Below are 24,761 nucleotides of genomic sequence, written 5' to 3'. Positions count from 1 at the left end.
TAAACAAATGAGATTAATTAGGAATATAAATGATTTCAAGAGACTCAGCCATTACCCATTCTATGTATCTGCTCCTGATAGGGCCTCATGTTTTTTCAATTGTTTTTATATAAAAAATGAACGTACTGAAAATATTTGTTGGCCAGTTAACCAACTGGTTAAGATATTGAAAATAATACAAAAGACTGACAATTGACGATATACAAAAATATGTCTGTTTTATACCATAGGCAATCCTAATAATTGTTTGAGATAGATAGATAGATAGTGTTTGCGCATATTAATTATTCTTAGTATAGTTGTGTGCTTTTTACAAAGTGTTGTTGAGTAGAATGTGCTCATTTATTAATCAAATTCATTTATTAATCAAATTTATATGGCTGACCTTATGGAAAGTGATTCTGGATGATATACAACAAGCACAAATCATTGTGAGGTAGGAATATTACTTCTGAATAGATCATATTCTGTATGCCATGCCAATCGATATGTGTAGTGAGGATGGCTGCAGTGCTTGGAATAGAATGTACTTTGATCTGAGGCCCTGTTGGCATCCAGTCAGCGTGCAGGTCCGAGTGGTCACGCTGGACAGTATTCTGACCTGAGATCTGCAGAGGTTGCTTTTCTGAGCGTAATGTTAGTCTTTTCCAGACATTTCATGAACGACACTGATTAGAAATACGGTAGGTCATTATTTTCCAACTGCCTGGCCTGAAAAATGACTGAGAAAATCTCTAGAGAAAGTGATTGAAGGTTACAGTCTTTCTTCTAAAGCTGCTATTGTCTTATCCTTCTCCCCTTTGTAAGCCTTTTATTGGAATATCTCTGTAGTAGTGCTTGGTCTCCCCCATGAGATTGATTTCGGGCATACTGCCAAATTCTGTTTGGTTTCCTTTGTTAGAATGCATTTCTTGTTTTGTGCCACCCATTTGAATGTTTCTGTCTTGGGAGTTGCATAAGCAGGACTGAGCAAATTATGTGACTTCTGACCAGTAAGAAAAATTTCACCACTGTTGAGTTGGAATGAACATAGGAACTGTGTGAATGGTTTGGAACATGCTAACTGAAAAGCCTTTGCTGTGTGGCACCTAGCATTCTCTTGCTTTTGTAATCTATTACTATATACTGGGTTAGAGACAAAGGGAGGGGAAAGCCATGCTAAAAGATGCCATTCAGTAGCCTCTGGCTCCAAACCAATGGGATCTAAACTGATGTTATGTCTTTTTCCAAGTTGTTTCCACAAAAACAAAATTCTACAGACAAATTTATTACATAACTTTTAGGGAATAGAATCTACTCTATAATTTGGCAAATGTGTAAATAAATAAAGAGACCTAAATTCCTATTAAATGAAATACATGAAAATTCTATGAACTGTTGCAGGATTTATCCCTGGTCTTGTTAAATGCCAAATCCAACTTCTATTTCTGTCCTCATAATAATTAAATAGGCAGCATTACCATTGTCAGGAATTAACTGTTGTTTTTCACAAGCAAGGATTCCTTTTCCTGCTTGCCTTCCAATGCATTAAAGTACATGTTATCAACAGTCATCAAAGCTCTTCCAATCTCAACATACAAATCTTCTTTATCAGTTTAAACTTGAATATAAACAAGACTAGATTTCAGGACAGATTGTGGTCTAGGAGCAGCAAATCACAAAACAAGCATTTTTAAAATGTACTTAAGAGAATATTTCCCATTGTTTTGAACATTTATGGTAAGACATATTCAAGGCACTTGGTCATCCCTCTCAACTGTTGAAGATCTTGTTAAGGTGGGCAGATGTTGTCCACTATAATTAAAAAGGACATTCATTTGTTTGCCACTCACATTAATCCTTAGATGCACCTTTATCATCTAAATAAATTACAATCAATTACTATATAGAGAAGTAGTAGTAGACTTACAACCACAGTTGAGCCCATAATTTATGTGACTGAGAGAAATTTCTTAAGTGAGTTTTGCTCCATTTTATGACCTTTCTTGTAACAGTTGCTAAGTGAATCATAGCAGTTGTTAAATTAGTAACACAGTTGTTAAATAAATCTGATTTCCCCATTGACTTTGCTTGTCAGATAGTCAGAAAGATGATCATATGACTCCGGGACACTGCAACCACCATAAATAACAACTGGTATAAGCCAGTTGTCAACCATCCAAATGTAAATAACGTGACCATGGGGATACTGCAGTGGTTATAAGTAAAAAATGGTTATAAGTCACCTTTTTCAGTGCTGTTGTAAACTTGAACAGTCACCAAATGAACTGTTGTAAGTCAAGGACTATCTGTATTTCCCAATTAAGTATAGAATTATATATTGAAATGGGTGGCTAGAGAAATAAAATTAAATAGATAGTTTTGTAAGATACAGTTTTGTAAATTCGTATGTGTGTTTGAAGGGGAAGATACGGTAGCTGGCTTGGGTATCTTTTATGATAGCTCCATAAGTAAAATAACCTGAGAAGCTGTTTAGGAACAAAGCACTAATCCTTCTGTATCTCAGAAAGACTTTGTAGAAGCTTTCCCCTGGAAATGTTCACATCTTTGCCAGGTGAAAGCAGGCCTCTCCTATTCCCCCCAAAAGAAGTAATACTTCACCTTTTCTCTTGCTTGGTTTTCACAAAGGAAATTTGTGTGATGAACTAGGTCTCCCCTTTGCTTTTAATAGGAAGGAGAGAGGGAATGGGAACAACAGCTATTCTGATGTGAGTCCACAGCTGGGAATAATAGTGGCAAAATTCCAGCTATGGCAACGCCTGCAGCTGTCCAGTACAAACAAGCACCAAGCTCATCTTCAACCCATTATGCTCTATAGCAGCATGACTGGACAAGGTGGATTCATTCACTAATTAGATTTCTGAGGTAAAAAATGAATAAAGGATTGATGTAAACTACTGTGCCTTTCATGGATTTAAGATGTCATATGTAACACTCCCTCCTCCAATTTCCCCCCATAATATAGGTAGGTAGTCCTCAGCTTACAGAAGTTCATTTAATGAATGTTCAAAGTTACAATGGCACTGGAAAAAGTGACTTATGACCATTTTTTACACTTAGGACATTGTAGCATCCTCATGGTCACATGATCAAAATTCAGATGCTTGGCAACTCATTCATATTTATGACAGTTGCAGTGTTCTGGGATCATGTGAGCCCCTTTTGTGACCTTGTGACAAGCAATGTCAATGGGAAAGCCAGATTAATAATCATGTTATTAATTTAACAAGTGCAGTGATTCACTTAATAACTATGGCAAGAAAGGTCGTAAAATGGGGCAAAATTCACTTAACAAATACCTCACTTAGCAAGAGAAATGTTGGACTTAATTGTGGCCATAAGTCGACCTGTAATCATACTGTGAAGTCGCATAGGCTAGGGGTGAAGTAACTGGTCCAGAATCACCCAGTGAGCTCCTGGGGCTGAGAGGATTTGCATTTGGACCTCCAAAGTCCTAGTCGGACATGCTAACGTTTCCACTGCAGTATCTAGTAGATTAATGGGCTTTAATTTAATTTAAGGTTTAAAATTTCCATACTCTATCACAGGTGTTAGTGTCTATTTTCTCCTAAAGTGTTAACTAGAATTAGTTTTAAATAGTGTCAGATTTTGCTTCTTATAGTCTGGATTCTTTTATGAAAGAGGAATGGTATAAATTTGTTGGTCGTTTTGATAACTGCTAATTCTTTTATCAGTGTAAAAAATAATTATTACAAAGAGTCCCTTGACAGCATTTTTGTCTGGTCTATGATTTTCATAAGATGGCACTGTTTTGGCACCGATCCTGGTTTTAGAGTACTTATAAAAATTAGTAGTCTAACTTGTTAGTAAGTAGTCTGTGGTAATTTTTAAATGGTTCATAATAGTGGGAAGGGGCATCTAAAATATTGATTTTGTAACAATGAAAACATGCTATAATAAACATTTAATTTGTATGTTATTTTGAAGGTTGCATATATTTGTCTTTATGTAAAAACTTTCGATAAAAATTCTATATTTTAAAGGATGCATTCTAATGTTCTTTCTATTTTTTATTATTTTAAGAAAATTGTTTTTATCTGTTCTTAAATTCCATATCATATGGGTCAACGAAACCCCAAATTTTTACATCTCCAACAAAGAAAATTTGATCTCTGTCTCCTGAAGTTCATTTTTGAAGGTATCCAATATCTTTTGAATACATTTTAGATAAACCAACTTTAACCTTAGGTCCGTTGATACCATTAAAACATTTTAAAAGAGATGAAGTTATTGTTGGGGCATTACTGAAAATTTTCAAAATGTCCACTTTAAAAATCCTCTTAAGCTTTTGATAGAGATATGTTACAGGTTTTATTTCTTTCATGAATACCATCAAATAAGAGGGTATTTTGGGATTACTTAATTTATCTTGGATTGCTTGGATTTTGGTTGCATAGCTCCAAGCAGGCATGGATAGGTAAGAGGTCTTTCTGCCAACCACCAGAGATAAGACGGAGGGAGTACTCTTGGCAGGTTCTCTTGCAACCCTGCTGGCTTTCCCATTGACTTTCTGGGGAGGCTGGCAGAGAAAGTTAAGGGATGATCACATGACTGCAGGACTATGCGGGCAATATCATGTTTCCGAGACCATAACTTCAAATAGTTATTATGCAACCAGCCATTAAGCAAAGACTAATTGTACCATTGTTATTCATTATCATTCATTTTCCTTTGCCAACTTATGTAATTGATTCTAAACAATATAATGCACTTCATCCACAATTTCCAACTTCTCTTCAATGCAGTCCTTGTATAGTAACATCTCTAAAAGTTCCTGTCAAAATCTACTTTTGTTAAGTGTATAGCATTCCCATGTGTTTGTCTGCTTGTATATATATGTGTACATAGACACACAGAGCAAACAGTGGAAAGCGCTTTCCTTTCTTCCTTCTGTTTTGAAAGATTGTGCTATTATCCTAAAGGGCAGCCAACTATGCCTGAATATTTTGCTCAGGTTCCAAAATAGTCTCACTTGTAACAGATTCCAGAGTAAGCCACCTCCTTTCAAATGAAAAAAACTCAGGCAAACAGCTATGTCAATTTGTAGTACTACTCCTTGGAACCTAAGATTGTGCGCAAGCGCCTACAATACTTATAATGTTCTTAAACTTCTATGCTATGGCTCGTTCAGTGCAACTTGTAACTATTTAAACTGTTAAAATTGCTCAAGAAAATGCTATTCATGATTTGATTTTTTCCACCCCTTAGTACAATAAGCCAAGGTTTCATGGTAGACTTTCATTGCCAAGTCTTACAAAGCAGAAGACAAAATTGAAAGGAAGTTTCTTGCTCATGCAACAGTTGATAGGGAACCTCTGAAAAAGTTATTTCCTGAGTTGCCTCTATCCCATTTTAATGGGGTCATGCACAAGTGAAAATCCTGGATTGTATCTAGTATAATTTAGGTTTAGGACATATGTGAACATACACGGATACTTTTGTATATTGCTTATTTATATATATCCTGCCTTTATTATTTTTACAAATAACTCTAGGCAGTGAACATACTTTACTAATAAAGGAGAATATTTGTAGCTCAGGTTGAAATGCGGTATCCTTGGTACTCTCTGAGCTCAGTTATTTTCTTGTAAATGTTACATTACCCAAACTAGGTAACATCATCAGTGCTATACTAGTTTGGGTAATGAAACATCTACAAGAAAAAAACTAAGCTCACAGAACCTCCAGGACCCCTTATTCTTAATATTGCTTCCTCCTCCAATTTTTTTTTTATAATAGTTTGTATTTTACCAGACTTAGGATGTTTTGTACTGAATCTTTTTAACTAGGAAATAATAGTGAGGCTGTGTGAAAGCGATACTGTGCTTCCTTTTTGCATAATGGCATTCTGTGGAAGTACAGTAAGCCTTTTGCAAGCTAGAGAATGGCTCCCAGGGAATTGTTTATATTGTAGTAGTTATCCCTTAGTGATTTCCTCCAGCTTTATTCTCCTGCTGTGGAAAAGCTTGGGTTGGATTCTCTCTTACTGCTGTTTTTCTCCTAGAATCACTTGCATGAAACAGACGGGCTTGGATTATGAATCATTGTAGTTTGTTTCTGATATAGTATTCCGCTGATGCCGCCAAATTCCAGTTGCAGAAAAATACTGTCAGAAAGAGATATCTCTGCTGTTTTTAAGCATAGAACCTGACTGATCAATGAAACCATCTTAAATGCACACCTGATTGCCACCTCATTTATTCAGTTTACTCCACCCTCACCCCAAGATTGTCATAGGGCTTCACCCATCCTTTTCAGCAAGGAAAGTATTGCCTGGGATGGGTCACTATTGATGCAGTGTGTTCACTAACATTAAGGTATTGTAATTGTTAGGTATAGTTTAATCAGAATCTGTCAATGTACTGATAGGATGCAGAGGAAGTTCAGATCACGCTGTATATTACAGTACTGCAGGATTACAAGTAGTTTCAAAGTATTCATAAAATTATTTTCATCACAGCAGCTGTTCTTCAGATTCTTTTGCCTCTGTTCTGCTTTCATTTCCATCCCTTCATCTATGTTAACCATCAGATGTGTGAAAATGATTGTCTTACGTTATGCAACATCCTTTCTAGAGTGAGCTCTTAAAGCAGGGGTGTGAAACTGGCAGCCTATGGGCTGGATTCGTCACACACAGGCCATGCCCACCTCAGTTCCGCAAATGGGAAAAACTTCACATGACGGCCATGTGATGTGGTGAGTTTGACGCCTGTATAAAAGCATGATGATGGTAGGTGTTATGGACTTAGCCAGTGGTTTTCTTTCATTGCAAGCCAGCTTGTGTTTGGAGTTTGCCCTTACAAGAAACACTAATTTATATATGGGTACGTCTTCACTTAATTATGGTAATTGGGATGATATTTCCATTGCTAAGCAAGGCAGTGATAAAGGGTGATGTAATGTGACCACACTGCTTAGCAATGGAAATTCCGGCACTTCCAGTCACCATCATTAAGCAAATCACCATGGGTTGTTAAGTGAGGACATCATATGGTTGCCATTTATGATCTTCTGCCACTTCCCTATTGATTTTGTTTGTAAAAATCCGTATAGCAATCACATGACCATGGAACTCTGCGACCTCTTACTTATGAGTGTAAAAAGGCTTACTGAGTGTAAAAAGGCTTACATAGGGTAAAAAACCCCAATCCACACTTAATCAAAACATAATCTCAGGGCCCACTACTATCATAGGGTAGTTCTACCTACAATGTGATTTAAAAAAATAAAGCATAGGGTTCATCATATCTTTATATTTAGATACTGTACACCTGTAAGCAGGGTATTTAGAATATTGTAGGCAACTCTGTGCAACCTCTCTCCTAATTTATGAGGAATATTTGTGGTGGTGTTAGGGAATGTTGATGGGGAATGTAAGTATATATGTCCTTTTTTGCACTGACAATATCATTTTGCTGGCTGAAAATCTGAATGATTTGGAATGAATTAGATTGATTGAATGATGCAACAGTGAATATGGATCTGAGAAGTATTGTAACAACAACAACCAGGATAGTTGTGTTTTATGGGAATAATTTATTGCAATTTATAAACGACAAAGAAGTGCAGCAAGTAGATACATTTATATAACTTGGTAGAACACTTTTAAGAAATAGAAACATTGACTGAAAAGTGGTGGATAGAAAAGTTAATATCTGCTCTGAGACTATAAACGACTATAAATGAAAATAGCAATGTATAAAAATTTGCTTTTGCAAACTCTTTAATGTAAAGTGAGAGTAGGTATGCCACTTGTGATTGGATGAAATTGATGAGATCATTAAAAAGGAAAGGGAGAATTTTAAAGAAAAAAGAATGTATGAATCAATGTAAGCATAGAGAAGGTCTGTTTATATGGTTAAGAGTTGACATCGATGGCACAAAATCAGTCAATCAATTAGTGTAGGTATATAGAAGCAATAAAGGTTTTAAGAAATTTGTTGGTGTATTAAAAAGAATCAGCTTTTCGTACTTTATGAGGTTGCTTAAAGTCTTGGCTAGAAGATCAAATATACCTTATTGATTGCCATTGGTTCATGTTGGACAGAGATGTTCTGCCTGTGCCTAAAGTAATTGATTATAGATTTCAAGTGCAGTCAGTGCCTTACACTCATACCTTTTGATGCCCTTCCTGACACCACACGGAGTTTGCAGCAGATATTTTTTCTTTGTGCCCTACGAGAGAAGCATCTGCTGCTACCTAGGATTGAACTCTCACAACCTTCTGAGTGGGAAGTGAGTTTCTTCACCACTATGCCACTATGCCACTGAGGAATGAGAATACTGTTTGTGCTAAATACTGCTCCATCACACTTGGTGTTTGACCATATGCAAAACCAGCAATTGTACTTCTTTTGAGACATGACAATACGGTTTCAGTTTTCCCACGTTTCAGACTTCTATTGGAAGCTGTTTTGGATGTTTATCCTATATACCATTAATGCTCCTATGACAATGGTCTCTCTCTTATGTTCCCCATAACAAACACACTGAGGTCAATTTCTCTTGCTGCATGACAGTGTGAGAATATTTGTTGAACTATTTCCAAAACATCAACTTTTCATTACATCATGTTCTTGCTTTTTTATTATGTAAAAAATAAAGTGTATTATCATTCTAATAAATCCCCTCCTCCCTTCAAGGTTTGGTGACAGATATCTGTCCAAGAATGGTTATAGAAACAGTTGTGTTCTGGAAAGGACTTAGGCTAAAAAAATTACACTTTGATACAAAAGAGCTGCTAGAAAATGTGATGAGCTGTTATCCAGGAAAGAAGTTGCTGTTTTTCTGCTGCTATAAGCTATTCGTGGGGGACCAGACCATTGCTTGTTACTGCTAATGATGGTGGAAAGCCAGCAGCCTACGGTTGACCTGTGAAGATAGGGAGGGGGTTAGAATGAAGGACATAGTATAATGAGATTCTGCCCTGGGGCATTTGGGTAAGTTTTTGGCTAAGCATTCTCTGCAAATCCTAGGCTTAAACTTGTTACCCATGGCTGAAATTCAGATCCCATGCTCTCAAGATGTAAGGACCGATTCTCCCCCCCCACCCTTTTTGCATGCGATGGAGTATTTTTGCCAATTTTGCCAACATGGGTGGAACAGAAATGGTGCCTCTATAGAAACTTGGAATGGGATCAAGCAGCATTTATTTATCCTGCTTGACTTGTGGAGTAGTTGCAAAGAGACAGCTGTTTCTACTGGGGCATAGCCAAGATACCAGTAATGTTTAGTCTGCTGTAAGTTTCAAGAAAAGCTTCCATTTATTCTTGGAAATTGGGAATCTGAAATGGTAAGAGAGAGAATTCCACCTTACTGTCAGATTTAGAAGTCCTTCCTGGTTAATGAAATGGACATCCATTCCTAGGATTTTATTTAGTTATTTAGCTATTTATTTATTTATTTATTTATTCATTCATTCATTTATGCTATCCCAGAAGGAAGAGAAACTTATTTGCTATTTTTGAGTGTTTAGTAATGAGGTGTCAGTTCTGCCATTTGATTGGCCAAACAGGTAGAAGGCTTTATGACACACCCAGGAATTTTCTATCACTTTCCTAGACTAGTCTTGCTCGAACTACATGGCGGTTGGAAATAGGTCTGGTAAGAACCTCTGTATAGGTGCATAAATAGGTTTACCTGAACCAATTACAAGAGGGATAAGTGGGCAGAGGGTGGTCTTTCACCTGCAATAAGAGCCCTCTGTGTTTTTCTAGCCACTAAACATTAACTGCTATTACTACTTCACTCTACAGGACAGCCTAAACATGCCTTATATTTGATCTCAAAGAACAACTGTGCACTCTTCAGCCTCGTTGTATTCATACCCTGTGATCAGCAGAACAGCATAGTACACACTAGTGCCTTCTGGTGGCACAATTAATGTGTGCCAACGAAAACTGGGCAATGCTGGCCCAGGGTGTGTGACTCCGTGGGATGCATCTGCAGTTGTTTTCAAATCTACAGAAGCAGCTTCCTTTATGAAAAGCAGAGGAGTAGAAGCCTTCTCATGTTGAATGGTCAAGTGTAAGTCTGATGAACAGAACTTGCACTGAATCAGAGGTGTTAGTGGTGATTGCTACAGTTTTTGAAGACACAAACTCTACTTTAGTGGTTATGTGTTCTGATTTCCCTATGGTATGTTTGGGATCCATTGCTGTGATCTTTCTGTTTTATTTTATCTGGGTTTTACATGTAGTAAAAAAAAAAAACCTGGCCTGTCTCTGCAGCACTTAAAATGATGCTTCTGAATCTTGATGTGATCCTTTTCACGCTAATCTCCATCTGACTATCTCTTTCTTTGGTTGATTGTTAAATGTTACTGCCATGAAATAAGGCTGTGAAATGACATGCAAGTAAAGTCTTGCAACTTTCCCCTTAGGATCAATATATTAGTGACATAGCATGGGCAGACTTCTGGCTGCTTATTTTTCCTTGCCTTGCTTCTTTGTTTGCTTATGTAAAAAGCTCAGCGACTAGTGCAGAAACACCATGGCCATAATGGGTATGCAAAATCTCAATTTATTCTATGACATTTCAAATTAAGGTATTTGACGGACTAGGTCCTTGTCTTTCTGGCAAAGCTTAGGGTTTTAGTTTCTTGCTCCCTAGTAACCTTGTAATGAATTAACTCCTGTTTTCTCTTCTTTTTACAGTTGGGGCATGGCCGTCAATGTGTATTCCACATCTGTGACTAGTGAGAACCTGAGTCGTCATGACATGCTAGCATGGGTCAATGACTCTCTACAGCTCAGCTACACCAAGATTGAGCAGCTTTGCTCAGGTACTGTGACAGCAAAGAAACTCTCTAGTGAAACATTTTATTGGAAAACTCTTTCACTAGAACCACGTTCATAATAATTAAATGTTCCCTGGTAGGGAAGAGCAGGATTTATTTATTTATTGAGCTTATAGCTTGTTGCAATACCTCTTGTATATTTTTGCAGATCTGGGGTGCAAAAAATCTGGATGATCTACAAATGGTAGCAAAGAAGTAATTAAAATAATGGAGGGGTTTTTTTCCACCTTCTAGTGTTAATCTGGATTTTTGCAGCAGGATCTATTAGCATTAAGCCTATTAGCCTTAAAATACTTGGGGGGGCGGAAAAATCTGCTGTCCAATATTTAGGGAAAAAGGACAAAGCACGGGGTCAAACTCAAGGCGTCACCTTGCTGTCACATGATGAGCTGGAGTGGGTGTGGCTGCCAGTTTGACACCCCTGACATAAAGTTTTAAAACTACACTACTTAAAATACACATAATGCATACTGTATACTTAAAATACACATAATGCATACTGTATACGTTTAGCAATATGCCTGTAAAGTTCAGTGAAAAGAATAACACAGCTGTTCGGTTGCACAACTTGAAAGTTCAGTTGCAGAACAAAATATTTAATATATATGCACAATGCATATGCATTTGGAAACCTTCCTGAGAATGAAAGTCCACACCAGAGAATATACAAATACACATTATATGACATACAGCAATCATCTGCTAACAAGAAAATTTTAAAATAGCTGCTAACTTTTTTTTAAATGTGCACTTTGTTGTCAGCTCAGTGTTATATCAAGAGCTCCGTTATGTGGGTTCAGGCTGCCATTTCTTTGAAGGTTGAGGGAAGAAACTAATATAGGTACCTGCCATTACTAAGTTAGAAAAACCCAGCATAAATATTCAGGTTGATACTTCATACTGAATCCCATTCCTGGTTAACAAAATACTATTGCTATATAACATGCTATAACCAGACAAATCATAATAATGCTTAATTGGATAGTTTAATTTATACAAAATGTTAAGAGTAGATGGGGTCCCATAACACTGAAATGCAAATTACATGAACTCATTTTAGCTTAGGTTAGCATATTGTATAAATCTAGTCAGCATGTTAGTATGTGCATGAAGCCAAGAATGATGTACTTCACATAACTACACTCTCAAATCTAATCGATGTAAATCAATTCCCCCCCCCCCCATAAAACATGTGGATTTTGATTGGGGTAGTGATGATGTTTTGTTGAGAGAGAGAGTGCAGAGAGAGAGAGATTGCATTTAAGGGGATGAAAAGTTGAAGTACCCTTTCCCTGTTTCTCCTTTCAATTAATCCCAATACTGCATAACTAAAAATATACAGTATTATTAAATTCAGGCAATACTTGTAATCTGTATGTCTGTCACCTCCAAAGTACATGAGGAAGCAGTTCAAAATTATTCTTTCCATCTCTCAGCCTGAGCTTAGCTAACTCTTTTTAGACTGTATTATCTCCTCAATTAACTCCAGCCCATAAGAAAAGTGGTAGAATCTTTACCTATCACTGGATAACGCAGTCATTTTTTCTCCACAGCTTAAAGCCCATTCATTTTGTAAGAATTTTTTTTTAAATGTGAGATGTAACTACCCATTTTATTCTGAACCTGGATACACTAAACACAAAATAGTCTTTGTGAGCTCATACTATTTGATGCCTGGAACATTTTCTCTAATTGTATTTTCTGGGATTTTTGCTGGTCAGGCAATTCTCTGGCCCCCCAAGAAATTGACTAGGGCTTTAAAAGCCTGGGTTGTGCTTATTAGAATTAAGAGGAAGGGAGTTGAAAATCTAATTGTTGTAGATGAAAGGATTCTGATCTAGTTGTAAGAGGCAGCAGGTGTGGGTGGAAACTAGTTTTGTGTGTGTCTTTCTGTCCTTGACAGGGGCTGCCTATTGCCAGTTCATGGACATGCTATTCCCTGGCTGCATTCACTTGAGGAAGGTGAAGTTTCAGGCCAAATTGGAGCATGAATATATACACAACTTCAAGGTGTTACAGGCTGCATTCAAGAAGATGGGTGTGGACAAGGTGGGTTTCTGCTAGACAGCAGGCAGATAAAGAGTTTCCTTTTTGTATCATCAGTGTGTGGCTGAGGCTCCCCGGCATAGGATAAAACAGACCATAGTTAGATAGACTAAACCACTAGAGTAGATGGCTTCTTTAGTTGCTCTTTCTTTCTCTTGCTTCAAATTTTGGCTGGGCTGGCTTGTGCAGTAACTAATGTACTGTGTCTTTTTGCATTTCCATGTAGAAATAGATAGTTGTGTTCCATAGTTTTCTAGAAATCAATTTCCAAAATAGGAATTGCCAGTGTGATGCATTCCAGAGAAAATGAATCATCTGTCTCCAGAATGGAAACTTTTATACATTCCTGGAGCCAGAGTAGAATCTCAAGTGCTGTGGGCCAGCTTGTTGCTTGAGAGCACATGGTATATAAATGTACAAAATAATAAATAGGCATCTTGGCCTTGTCTCTTAAAATACTTGCACAAGGAAATAAATGACTGCACCATTAGTATTGTTAGAGAAATTTTCTTTAAGCTTCAACTGACCCAGAATGTAATGATGGGAGAATTGATGGGCATGCCTTGGTATGCCCACATGACACCTCTACTTTGTGAGCTGTGCTGGTTGCCAGTTTGTTTTTAGGTGTTCTGGTTGTTAAATACAGTATGAGGCCCCATAAGGCATAAGGCCTGGCTTCTTGGTAGACTGCCTCTCTACCATAGTATCTACTTAGCCAATTCAATCTTGCAAGGTTGGTGTGCACTGGTTTTCTTCAATTAAACCCCAGAACCCCAGAAGCAGACCTTCTTTGTAGCAGTGCCTGCCTTCTGGAATGAGGCCTCACTCCCCAAGATCTGGATGGCCCTCACTTTCCTTTTGTTGAGAAGAGCTATGAAGATTTGGCACTCTGAGGCTTTTGATGAGGAACTGTTTGTTTTATTCCCTCTGGTCGGTTGTACTTCCCATCTTTTCTTTTATTAGGCTGGCAGTTTTTTCATACATGCTCATCCACGCACATTCTACCAACTTCAAATTGTGGTTTACAAACATTGATATAAAACAAAAAGATGCTACCCCGCTAAAAATCTCTTTAAACTATCTTTCTCTAATCTTCATACAGTAATTTATTACATTTGGATTCCATTTTGCATTAACCTTCTTTCTTACTCTCATGTGCTTCCGGATTCACCTCCCATCTTTCCTCAAATTGTTCCTCTTAAAAGAAGTACTAAGGGTTCTCTACTCTGTTTGTAGAAGGGAGCTTCTACTGATTATAAGAAATAATCTCTGTCATCTTTGTTTGGAAGAAAGTCACCTTCTGGAATTCGGAAACCATCATCAGTACTTTTTGTAGTCAACATGCCAGAATTTATAGGATGATTTGAAAACATGCTTTATTAGCAGCAGATGTTGAGCCAAATCTGTTTTCATTCTTGCTCCTTTTGATCTTCATTCCACCTCTACAAATGTGAGATTGATATGTGCTCCAGTAAATATTTTATTTACCCTCCTTCTGTAGCAACTCCTTTCAGTCAAATTAAATATTGTACTACAGATAATACAGGGCTTTTTCCATCTTTTGGAATATAGGCATCAACAAGGAATTCCAGAGCTTTGATGCACTATTTGAATTTGTTGCACTGTTACAATCCCATTTTTGTTTGGCTGGCAGAAGAGTTTCTTCTAGGGACACTTATTTTAGTAAGTTAGCTAGTTATTGTTCCTTACATGGCACAATATGCCATACCGGGGGAGGGAGGGGAGCAGGTTGCTTGACAGTCACTATGGTTCTTGAAGTGTCATATAAACAGGCACATAACCTACTACTTTTCTGCTGCAAATATTGGTATATCTAATTCTCATCAGAATGGAAGAATGGGTCTAAAATGAACTATCTGAAGACGATGGTAGGTATTGATGAAAAGCCTTGCTGTAGAAAGTTTCACGATAAGATGGTGAGCATATGTAGAATGCATATGTGGTAATACAGATTACCACCAAATCTAGCCAATTTTGATTGATATAGTTGCCCAGGATATTAAGTTAACCTTTGCTTATAATTCCCACAAACTAATTAAGCCTGTTACCTTAGTAGTAAGCAAAATTTGGGTTCAGATGGGCCACTTGTCTAATTAAATGGGCATGAGACTCAGGATCCCAACCTGGCATATTAAGCTTTTAGGAATATCAGTCCCTTTGTCTGGATCATACCTAAAACTTATGTAATCATATATCCTGTTCCCCATGGTAGCCAGTTCCTAGGAAGGAGTTGCCCTGTTTTAATTTTGAGGATTAACAATCTGAGTTGTAGCTAAGGTTCATGGTTTTTGCTAAGTCTTTGAAGAAATGTGCAGCTCATGAAAGGTAGCCAAGGCATCTTAAATTCACATCTTTTTCAATAACACAATGATTCAATTCTGGGCTGTAAAGATTTCTCTATCACTCAGTGATTACCTGGATTTTTGCATCCTAGAACTGTTCATCCTAATACAGCCATTTAATATAAGTGCATGAAAGATCATGTAAAATCTTTGGAAAGGCACCATACGTTAAACAGAGATGTTTAGCAGCTTTTTACAAATTGAAGCTTTTTATTGATCAGTTTGTTTACTAAATATAACATTTTTTATTCAAATGAAACATTAAGTCTGCTTATAGTGTAAAATATACACTATATTATAGAATAAATAAATTAAAATAGATAGCTAAAACAAATCCTATAATTGCTGACTATTGAATGATCCAAAGTCTGTATACTGAGAAGTTTGAAGAAAGTATGGTATTAATATTCCAAAGAAATTGTGATTACTCTGTTTGAAAATTACAGCCACTCTAGCAATAGACAAAAAGAAAAAGTAACTTATTTTACTGGAGTTTCAGTGTATGCATGGTGTTCCTGTATAACTGGAGACTTTCAGTTTGTTGCATGGGGGAGGTCAAGAAATAAGAGTTTTTAAATGTAGGAACTACACATGTACAAAGCATTCTACTCTTAAGTAGAACAGTTTGTTAGGCAACAAATAGGACTTGCATATTTTGAATATGCTTTGTATTATGTAAATTCCATTATGATACCCACTCAGATTTATAAATTATAATAACTAGCAATTTCCCATTTTAAAGTTATGTTAAAATAAAACACCAGTATTAGCAATATTGAATTTCTTACAATTGTCATTCTTCAAGTATGCCTGTGCTCTGGCCCCTGTGTATCTGTTATGTTATACTGTATAAATATCAAAAAGCGAAGAAAATATGAATTTTACAAAGAATGTTACTTTTCATGGACTTTTGCTGTTACAGATCATCCCGGTGGAGAGGTTGGTAAAAGGAAAGTTCCAAGATAACTTTGAGTTCATTCAGTGGTTTAAGAAATTCTTTGATGCCAACTATGACGGAAAGGAGTATAATCCATTATTGGCGAGGCAAGGCCAGGAAGTGGCACCCGCTCCAAACCCAGGTGATCAGATGTTCAACAAACACAAGAAACCCATTGGCACTGCAGGTAATGTTGCTAGAGACAGTTGGGACCCCAGGATCCCGCCTCTAGCATGACCTCAGCTTCATGGCATCCAGCTTGGCAACTCCTGGGTAGCAATGGGAGGGAAAGAGAGAAGAGCCAAACCCTTACTGATCTGAGAGACAGCTATATGCTTAGTGGAAAATACATGGATTTTGGAATGGCAGTAAGTAAAAGTAGAAATGAGCAAGGATCAAACCAATTGACAAGACACTGCATTCTTGTTCCCATGAAAGTTACATATTCCAGCGTGCAGATGTGATTTTGGTGTGGGACTGGCTGCCTTACACTGTAGAACCTTTTATTTCAGCAAATGCTATAACTAGACAAACCAATGGAGCATAGATGCCTTTTTCAAAAGAAAATTGCTGCTAGGACTTTGCCTTCATAGGAGAAAGCTATGCAAATCTGACCAAAAGGTTCATTCTGCTTAGAATTACTTTTGCTCACTCCTGTTCTACTAATTAAATAGGGTCCTGGGATCAGTAATATAAATCCATATCTCCCATATACAAGGTCATCTGATCGTCAAGAGAATCTTGGAATCACATCACATCCTACATCAAAAAATTAATTTGATACTCTATTTGAGGCGGCCTTCCCATTTTTGGCCAGTTAGCCAATCTTGTTTCTGTCTCCCTAGCAGTCTGGAAGAGGATAGTTTGTTCATAGGAGTTTTATTGCATGGATAGGGAACTTGTATTGCAAGGATTACAGAACTGTACAAGTTGTCCTTGACTTACAATAGTTTGTTTAATTGAAAAAAGTGACCTATGACCATTTTTCACACTTACAACCGTTGCAGTATCCCCATGGTCATGTGATCAAAATAGAATTCTTTATTGGCCAAGTGTGATTGGACACACAAGGAATTTGTCTTGGTGCAAATACTCTCAGTATACATAAAAGAAAAGATACATTCGTCAAGAGTCAAGAATTATAAGGTACAACACTTAATGATAGTCATATGGTACAATAAGCATTCAAATCATACTAGGAAACAGTCAATATAAATCGTAAGGATACAAGTGACAAAGTTACAGTCATACAGTCACAAGTGGGAGGGGATGGGCAATGAGTGATGAGAAGATTAACAGTAGTAGTAGTGCACACTTTGTAATAGTTGAACAGTGTTGAGGGAATTATTTGCTTAGCAGAGTGATGGCTTTTGGGGAAAAAACTGTTCTTATTTAGATGCCTGGCAACTGACTCCTAGTTATGACTGTTGCAGTGTCCCAAGGTCATGGGATCGCCTTTTGCAACCTTTTGACAAGCCAAATCCTTGCAGAAGCCAGGTTCACTTAACAACTGCAGTGATTCACTTAACTGTCTTACTTGGCAACAGAAATGTTGGGCTCAGTTGTGGTTGTAAGTCAAGAACTACCTGTAATTCTAGCATGCCCCATTTTTGGCCATATTGGGGCACCTGGAAATTATAGTTTATTAGCATTTGAAGGACATTTCCCATTTTTATACCAAAAAAAGTTCTGAACCCGGATATTTGGATTCAAGCTTTCCTCTTATTGTCTTCAAAATGCTTGGGTAGAGCTATTTCGGAAACATTATTCTTTCCGGATTTTTAATAAGAGTCTATGCTTTCAGCAGATGTGAAAAAAAACTCTAATTTCACATTGGTATTAAAACTCCTGCTGGGTTTCAAGAGGAGCTATTCATCTTGATGTCTTAACTGAAGCCAATTCTGATGTATCCGCAATCAGCTAAAGAAAAAATGAATAGAGTTTTAGAAAGTATTTAGCAGAACAGTGAGGAATGAAGGCAAATATACATGTCCCAGAATAATAATGCAGGATCAAATCTGGGTCGGTCACCAGGACCAGAGTTTTAGTCTTCAGAGCTTTTGGTCTCGTGCTGAAGCCCATCCTTAGAAAGCGTCTCTCAACCAGAATGTGTGCTTTGGCTATTCTATGCATAGTATTTATGTGGTGCCTGGTTGCGTGTGGCTTTTTATTGTAACTTTAATAGCCAGTCATCAACAGCCCAACCAACAATTTAATATCAGCCACCAACCCTCCAATAAACAATTCAAAAGCCACACACAATCAGGCACCACATAAGTACTACACAGAGAATAGCCCAAAGCACACATTCTGGTAGAGAGAAGTTTCTTGGGAATGGGCTCCAGCACAAGTCCGACTAAACCTCTCGTCCTGTTGACCAACCCAGATTGAATGCTAGAACAATGAGGATTCCAATAAAGTTTCTTCTAACTGAATCTCCTGCTCATGAGGGAGATGAGCAATCTGCTTATTGGTGTAAGCTATATACAGTGGAAAGTTCCACAGAAAAAAAAAACTAGAACAGTGTTTCTCGGCCTGGGAAACTTTCAGCGGTGTGGACTTCAACTCTCAGAATTTCATGGCTGGCTGAGGAATTCTGAGAATTGAAGTCCACACAAGTTGCCGAGGCTGAGGAACATTGAGCTAGAGGCGCCAGATAGAATGATAAAGATGCCCACATTGACCGACTGAGAAGGGTATGGGGTCCAAAGGCTACCTCCTGGTTCTGCATGTCTCTCACCAGCTGGGCTTGCTTGCTTTGCTGTAGAGGGGCAGCAGCACATGCTGGGATGGCTTTGCAACCGGCTGAGGGAAAGCTGCATGTAGCTTTATGCTGCTGCCACGTTTGTTTGAATTGTGTTCATAAGTAGGAAGGTTTAACGCCTGGCTTTTCCAGTGTCTGTCTTTCTCTGGAATTATTAAGCACAAGAACTCTGATCTTGAGCGGTCATTTCTATGTCCAGGAAGTCTCAGCAGACAGCACTGGGACTCTTGCTGTGCATATAAGCTCATTCATTATGTCTTAGGCTTTCATTTGGCCTGGCTCAGCAGTGGTGGGTGGGTCCCTTGATGAGAGGACATAAGACTAAAGCTTTTTTTTTTTTTTACTTCATAAAGTTCCACAGAGAACCTCCCCAACTGGCCCCAAGAACATACAGAATGCAGCCCGAATGAACGTCACTCCCAGCAATATTGTAAGGAAAAATCCTCCTTTGGCCCGGAATGGGGGCAGTGAAGCTGATGCACAGATCCTGGAGCTTAACCAACAGGTGGGGCAAGAAGAAGAAAAAAATAGAATTTCTTCCTTTGGCAACCCCAATCTTTACAAATATCTTTCCTGCATTCGTTATTATCTTGCTCATGTCAGAAGCTGGAAAGGTTCTACCTCTTGCTCTGCTGTGGTGTTGGGTGTTGTGGAAGTAGATTTGCTTTTTCCTTAGAAAATACATCCTGGCTCACTCTCTGAAGAAGGATCTATTACTCTGAAGCAAAGTTGAAGTTTTCACCTTCTGGAGTAGCATCCCTCCCCCACCAGTCAAGACCTGGACGGCACTCTCTCTCCTAGGGTTCTGTAAAGCTTTGAAAATGTGACTGTGGTCCCAGTACTGGGGTTGATATTTATGATTTGTTTAAGGCCCTCTGTTGTTTTGCTGATTTTGTTTACCAGATTGTTTTATTATGGACTACCTGTCTGATTTTATATTTTTAACTTTTTCATGGTTTTCTAGTTTTGTACACTGCCCAAGGTCTACTGGAGTTTGGTGGCCAATTTATTTAAATAAAAAAATGCATACACCTCTAGAGCAGGGGTCGTCAACCTTTTGGACCTCAGGGACCCCTAAACTCATAATTTTAGATCCCAGGGACCACTAACCAGTTCTGTGGGTGTGGCCTAATTTGTGGGTGTGAATTGGTCATGTGACTGGCTGGGCATAGCTTGTATGTAAATATTATAAATATTTATATAAATATTGAATTTTTTATTTAAAAAAAAAGAGCAACTTTTACCCAAAAGCAGGCAAAGCAGGCAGGCAGATTGAGTTGCTTACAGAATCACAGATTCATTCAGAGATCTATCTATCTGCCATTGGCTAGCTCATTCTGTCACATAAAATTTGCAAACTCATAAAAAAAGCAAACTCATAAAATTAACTCACAACACACCATGCATGTAAATATTGAATTTTTTATAAAAAAAGAGCAACTTTTACCCAAAATCAGGCAAAGCAGGCAGGTTGAGTTACTCACAGAATCATTCAGTGATCTATCTATCTGCCATCGGCTAGCTCAGTCTCTCAAATTTGCTTGCCGTGAGCCTGCACTGAATTTGCTTGCAAGCAAACCTTCAGTCCTAAGGGAGGTTCAGCTGTGCTGAGCTGAAGATCTAAAGACTAGCTAGAAAGCAAGAAATCCAACCATTTCCTGCTTCCTAGCTATCTAAATCTCCCGGCAGAGCAGAACAGATGATGGTTGGAAAAAGGAAAAATAGCAATTTAGCAGGCAAGTTTACCGGGTAAGGAGTGAGTGGGCAGGGAGGGTTCCTATGGGCCATGTGGGCGGCGCAGCCTTGTGCTTATGCGCAGCCTGAATTAATTTCTTTGTGGGGGTAATCTGGGGGTGAGATTTCTCTGCGGCCCACCAAAATTTTCTCACGGCCCACCAGTTGGCGACAGCTGCTCTAGAGGACACCAAGTTGACAGAGTCTAGGCTTGATGATAAATTGAAGGTTCTCCAGCTCATTCTGCATTCTTTTCATTCTCTCAACAGCTTTATGCCATACATTAGATGGAGGGAAATACAAAGATCTGGCAGAAACCCACTATTTTGGTATCTTGCTGCCTAACTGGTGTCTAGGAAGACATAAATCTGCAGCCTTTTCTTTCTGTCCATCTGAGACTTTCCCACTGGCTGCCATTTTATAATTCAAAATTCCAATCTATCCAGTAGCTTGAAATGACTGTACTATTAAAGCCATGATACAGATAGGAACTGGCACACAGTAAATTTTGGCTGAGCTCACACAATGTGCAAATGTGAATGAATGAAATACGTTTGTTCACATAGCATGCTGTGTCCAAACAAATCAGTCATATTATGATGTAATATTTTTAGCTGTTTTTATGTTTGCTATAGTTTTGTATGCTGCCCAGCTGGACAGCCAATACGTTTAATTATAATAATTAATATTATGCCCAGATTCATGTTACAGAAAAAATTGGTTGTGTTCTCACAATGAACTGCCCAACCTGTTCTAGTCAGTCTAGTGATTGCCTCAACCTAGCACAGGGATTCCCAACCAGGTGCGAAATGATATTCCAGGAGGTGCAAAAACACAGGTTTAGAATTTTCAAAATTATAGTGTATATGCATAATTATATGCACATAATTATTTACTTTTATAAGGGGTGCAAGAATATATCAGAAGCATTATAGAGATGCGGGATATAGAAAAGATTGGGAACCCCTGATCTAGCATTTGTGTCTGACAGTGATCCAAATCCAGATTCTCCTTGCTTATATGGTAATCGGGACATTTCACCACATTTCCTCCATGCAAACATTTATAGTATATGAGATTATTATTCCAGGAAAATCCCTAATCTTTTCAGTCAGAAACCAAATGCATCATTCAAGCTGTCTTAAATTTTATTTGGCTACTTCTCTTTGGCTATTCTCTACTATCTCTTTCATTCTAGATGAAAGGAACTTTTCTTTTCCACATTACAATAGGAGTCATTAAAGCAGCGTAAGTGCTGTTTTGAAGTCTAGTTGCTTTTTACAATCAATGAACAAATATGTTTTATTAGTTAGCTTTAGGTTTCCAGTTGCTTTCGTGAAGGAATGTGGCAGAAACTGAACTGTTAAATAGAAAGAATCTTCTTGTGTTTTGAGCTATACTTAAAAGGGGAGTAGTTAATAGCATACAGTTGAGTGACCATAGAAAAAAAGGCAGCTACAACTTGGATTTCTTTCCAATCTCAGATATGTTTTTAAATATATATTTATACATTTAAAACCTGTAACATTTTGATGAGTTTGGGAGCCTTGATGTTTTATTAAAGCATATCCAGTTGTGCAACCTAGTATATGACACTATTTCCCATGCCCCATACCTGAGAACTTCAGGAGAAAAAATAGTTGTCTATAAAATGAGTAATGTTTTTCTCTTTCAGAATAGAAAACTCCTCTCCCAATGAACTGCAATTGCTTCCAAAGGCTCTTGCTGCTTCTACATACTACTTAACAAGTGCTTTAGCCCAGACATTAGTGCTACAATGGTTGGGGACCTCTCAGTTGCAGTTTGCTTGCCTGGTGTGCTGGATATGAGTTGATGAATGACACATATCAGGGCTGTCATTATGATGCTCATTCTTGTGTTCAATTTTTGTTGATTGTCTTCATTTTGATAGTTGATGGATTTGAAACTGACAGTGGATGGGCTGGAGAAAGAGCGTGACTTCTACTTTAGCAAACTGCGGGACATCGAGCTGATCTGCCAGGAGCACGAGAGTGAGAACAGCCCCATCATTTCAGGCATCATAAGCATCCTGTATGCTACAGAGGTCAGTACAGTATGGGACCAGCCTTGATCACGATTTCCAGGGAGTTGGAGTTTGGGGCTTGCCTATCAATGTCTGAAGCATGAGCCACGTGGTTTTCATGCATGGATAGACAGAGAACACACTACATGATTACGACTATCTCAGTGTTTCTTACTATGTTCTTACAGGAAGGCTTTGCCCCTCCAGAGGACGATGAACAGGAAGAGCAGCATCCAGAAGATCAGGATGAATATTAGCTGTGTGGGAAAGCACACTTGGTTTCTCGCTGTCTGGCCATGACAGATCACCCCATGCTCCTCACTTACCATGGACATTTAAGGTTTTGCATTGTACAGCCTCATCCTCTACAGTCACACATTATAACAGGTTTTTTACCGACAAGAGGCACCCAGTGGTTTCTGTATGTTGTGCAGAGCCCACAGGAAGCCCAGAGCTACATGGTAAAAATAGGCCTCAGTCCGTGGCGAAGATCAGCACTGTAAATACCTTGTAGTGGGCAAAATTCCTAGATTGGTGGCCTGGCTCCTTTTCCTCCTTCTCCTGGTCCATCCCATATACCTCTTATTTATTGATTTCAGTTGTCTTGGGTGTGAGTGCTGCAATCCCTTGTATTATATTGAGAGACAAATTCTTTGTATATTTTTCCGTACTGGATTTCACTAGCACTTTGCCTGTCATATTCATGCGGAGCCAAGCTCTGGCACCCCTCCTGGCTTCAGAAAATTTGGGAGCATGTGAGCCTAAAGGCCAAGCTCAGTACTGGAAGCTCGCTCAGTGGGTGGGTGCAGGGGGAGGGGGAAGAGAATGGACTGGAATATTTATTTGGGGGAAGGGGGGATTTTAATAATGCTGCTGAGAATATGAGTTTTCCAGCCATTCTACTTGATGTATCAGGTAGACCCAAGAAGAAGAGAATTTACCTGATGGTGGCTTTTTCTTTTGGGGGTTTTATGGGAGATAGTTTTGGAACATGGCAGTGCTGTTGTTTGGAAAAGGAAGCATGAAGGGAAACCTCCCCAACAATGTTCTGTTTTCCACAAATACCACAGGTTACAGTTCAGCCTGCTATTGGGAAGGGCTCAGATGTTTGTTCTTCACTTATCGTTCTGACCCTACCAAGGTTTAGTTCATGCTGTTTGGATAAGTTTACCACACAGACTCTGCCTTGACCCACTCCCTGTTTGCATTGGCTGTTCAATCAGACACTGGTGTGCAAAGCCTGCATCTGTGTTGCATTTTATTTAAAATAAATTTGTGTGGTTAAAATCTGTCCTGATGTGTGTGCCATAACCCCATCTCCACTTGAATGGATAGATACGGTTTCTGCCAAAAGATCAGTGCACCAAGTCCTGAAGCACCAAACCAATGATGAATCAGATGTGCATGTCAATTCTGAGCAGACCCACAGCCCCTGACTTTGACAGACCCTTTTCTAGTTTCTTATGTAGGAAGATTTTCCTTTTTAGCAGCCAAGAAACTGAGGACTGCTAGGGAGGGAGGAAATGGGGGAAGGAAGAAAAGAAAAAAGGAGGGGAGGGAAGGAAGGAAATTAGAAGAGACATCAATCTCCTTCCCAAGTGAGGTGATCTGTTATATCTCACCAAGTATTTTCATCTGAATAAATACTTCCCATTTCCCCAGGCACAGCAGGTATTTTTATAACTATACTGTACTAGTTTTTCTAGATTTAAAACAGAATTTAAAAGGACTGTTTTAAAATATTGAGTTAAAAAGGTGGACACCAGCTATCCCCAGTGTTGCATATCAATCTTTGACTCCCATGTCAACTGGCAGAACTAGGTCTTAAAACTCTTTGTGAAGGCTAGAAGAATTGGCACCTGCCTTATTTCTGTGGGTCAGGAGTTCCAAAGAGATGGACGGACGGACACACACACACACACACACACACACACACACACACACACACACACGATATAGACAGAAGGCTGTATTCATTATGGGATTTTTTTGTGTGCAAAGCCTTTCCAAACCCACTCTGGATCAAGTCACCCTTTTCTTTAGGACTCACTGTG

The 24,761-nt window shown here is 38.4% G+C and overlaps 1 protein-coding gene across 10 annotated transcripts in view; it reads left to right on the top strand.

Moving 5' to 3' along the window:
- Positions 1-23,994, top strand: part of MAPRE3 (microtubule associated protein RP/EB family member 3) — a 32,688-nt gene extending 8,694 nt beyond the window's left edge. For 2 of the 10 annotated variants that reach the window (XM_087928844.1, XM_087928836.1), the window contains exons 2-8: positions 9,777-10,047; positions 10,677-10,804; positions 12,723-12,868; positions 16,151-16,307; positions 19,283-19,434; positions 22,576-22,728; positions 22,896-23,994. In XM_087928844.1, coding sequence (XP_087784970.1) covers positions 10,031-10,047; positions 10,677-10,804; positions 12,723-12,868; positions 16,151-16,307; positions 19,283-19,434; positions 22,576-22,728; positions 22,896-22,964 — 822 coding nt within the window. In that variant the 5' untranslated portion in view covers positions 9,777-10,030 and the 3' untranslated portion in view covers positions 22,965-23,994. Of the gene's footprint in view, positions 1-552; positions 684-9,776; positions 10,048-10,676; positions 10,805-12,722; positions 12,869-16,150; positions 16,353-19,282; positions 19,435-22,575; positions 22,729-22,895 lie in introns of those variants that run through there. The other 8 variants (XM_026708602.2, XM_087928814.1, XM_026708603.2 and 5 more) reach the window with 5 other exon arrangements.
- Positions 23,995-24,761: the final 767 nt, after the last annotated feature.

This window comes from Pseudonaja textilis, chromosome 1, assembly GCF_049901715.1.
Source record: "Pseudonaja textilis isolate UNSWEBS1 chromosome 1, rPseTex1.2, whole genome shotgun sequence".
NCBI lineage: Eukaryota > Metazoa > Chordata > Lepidosauria > Squamata > Elapidae > Pseudonaja > Pseudonaja textilis.
Note: the sequence above shows the minus strand (reverse complement) of the source record. Positions and strands in the feature narration are given on the sequence as shown.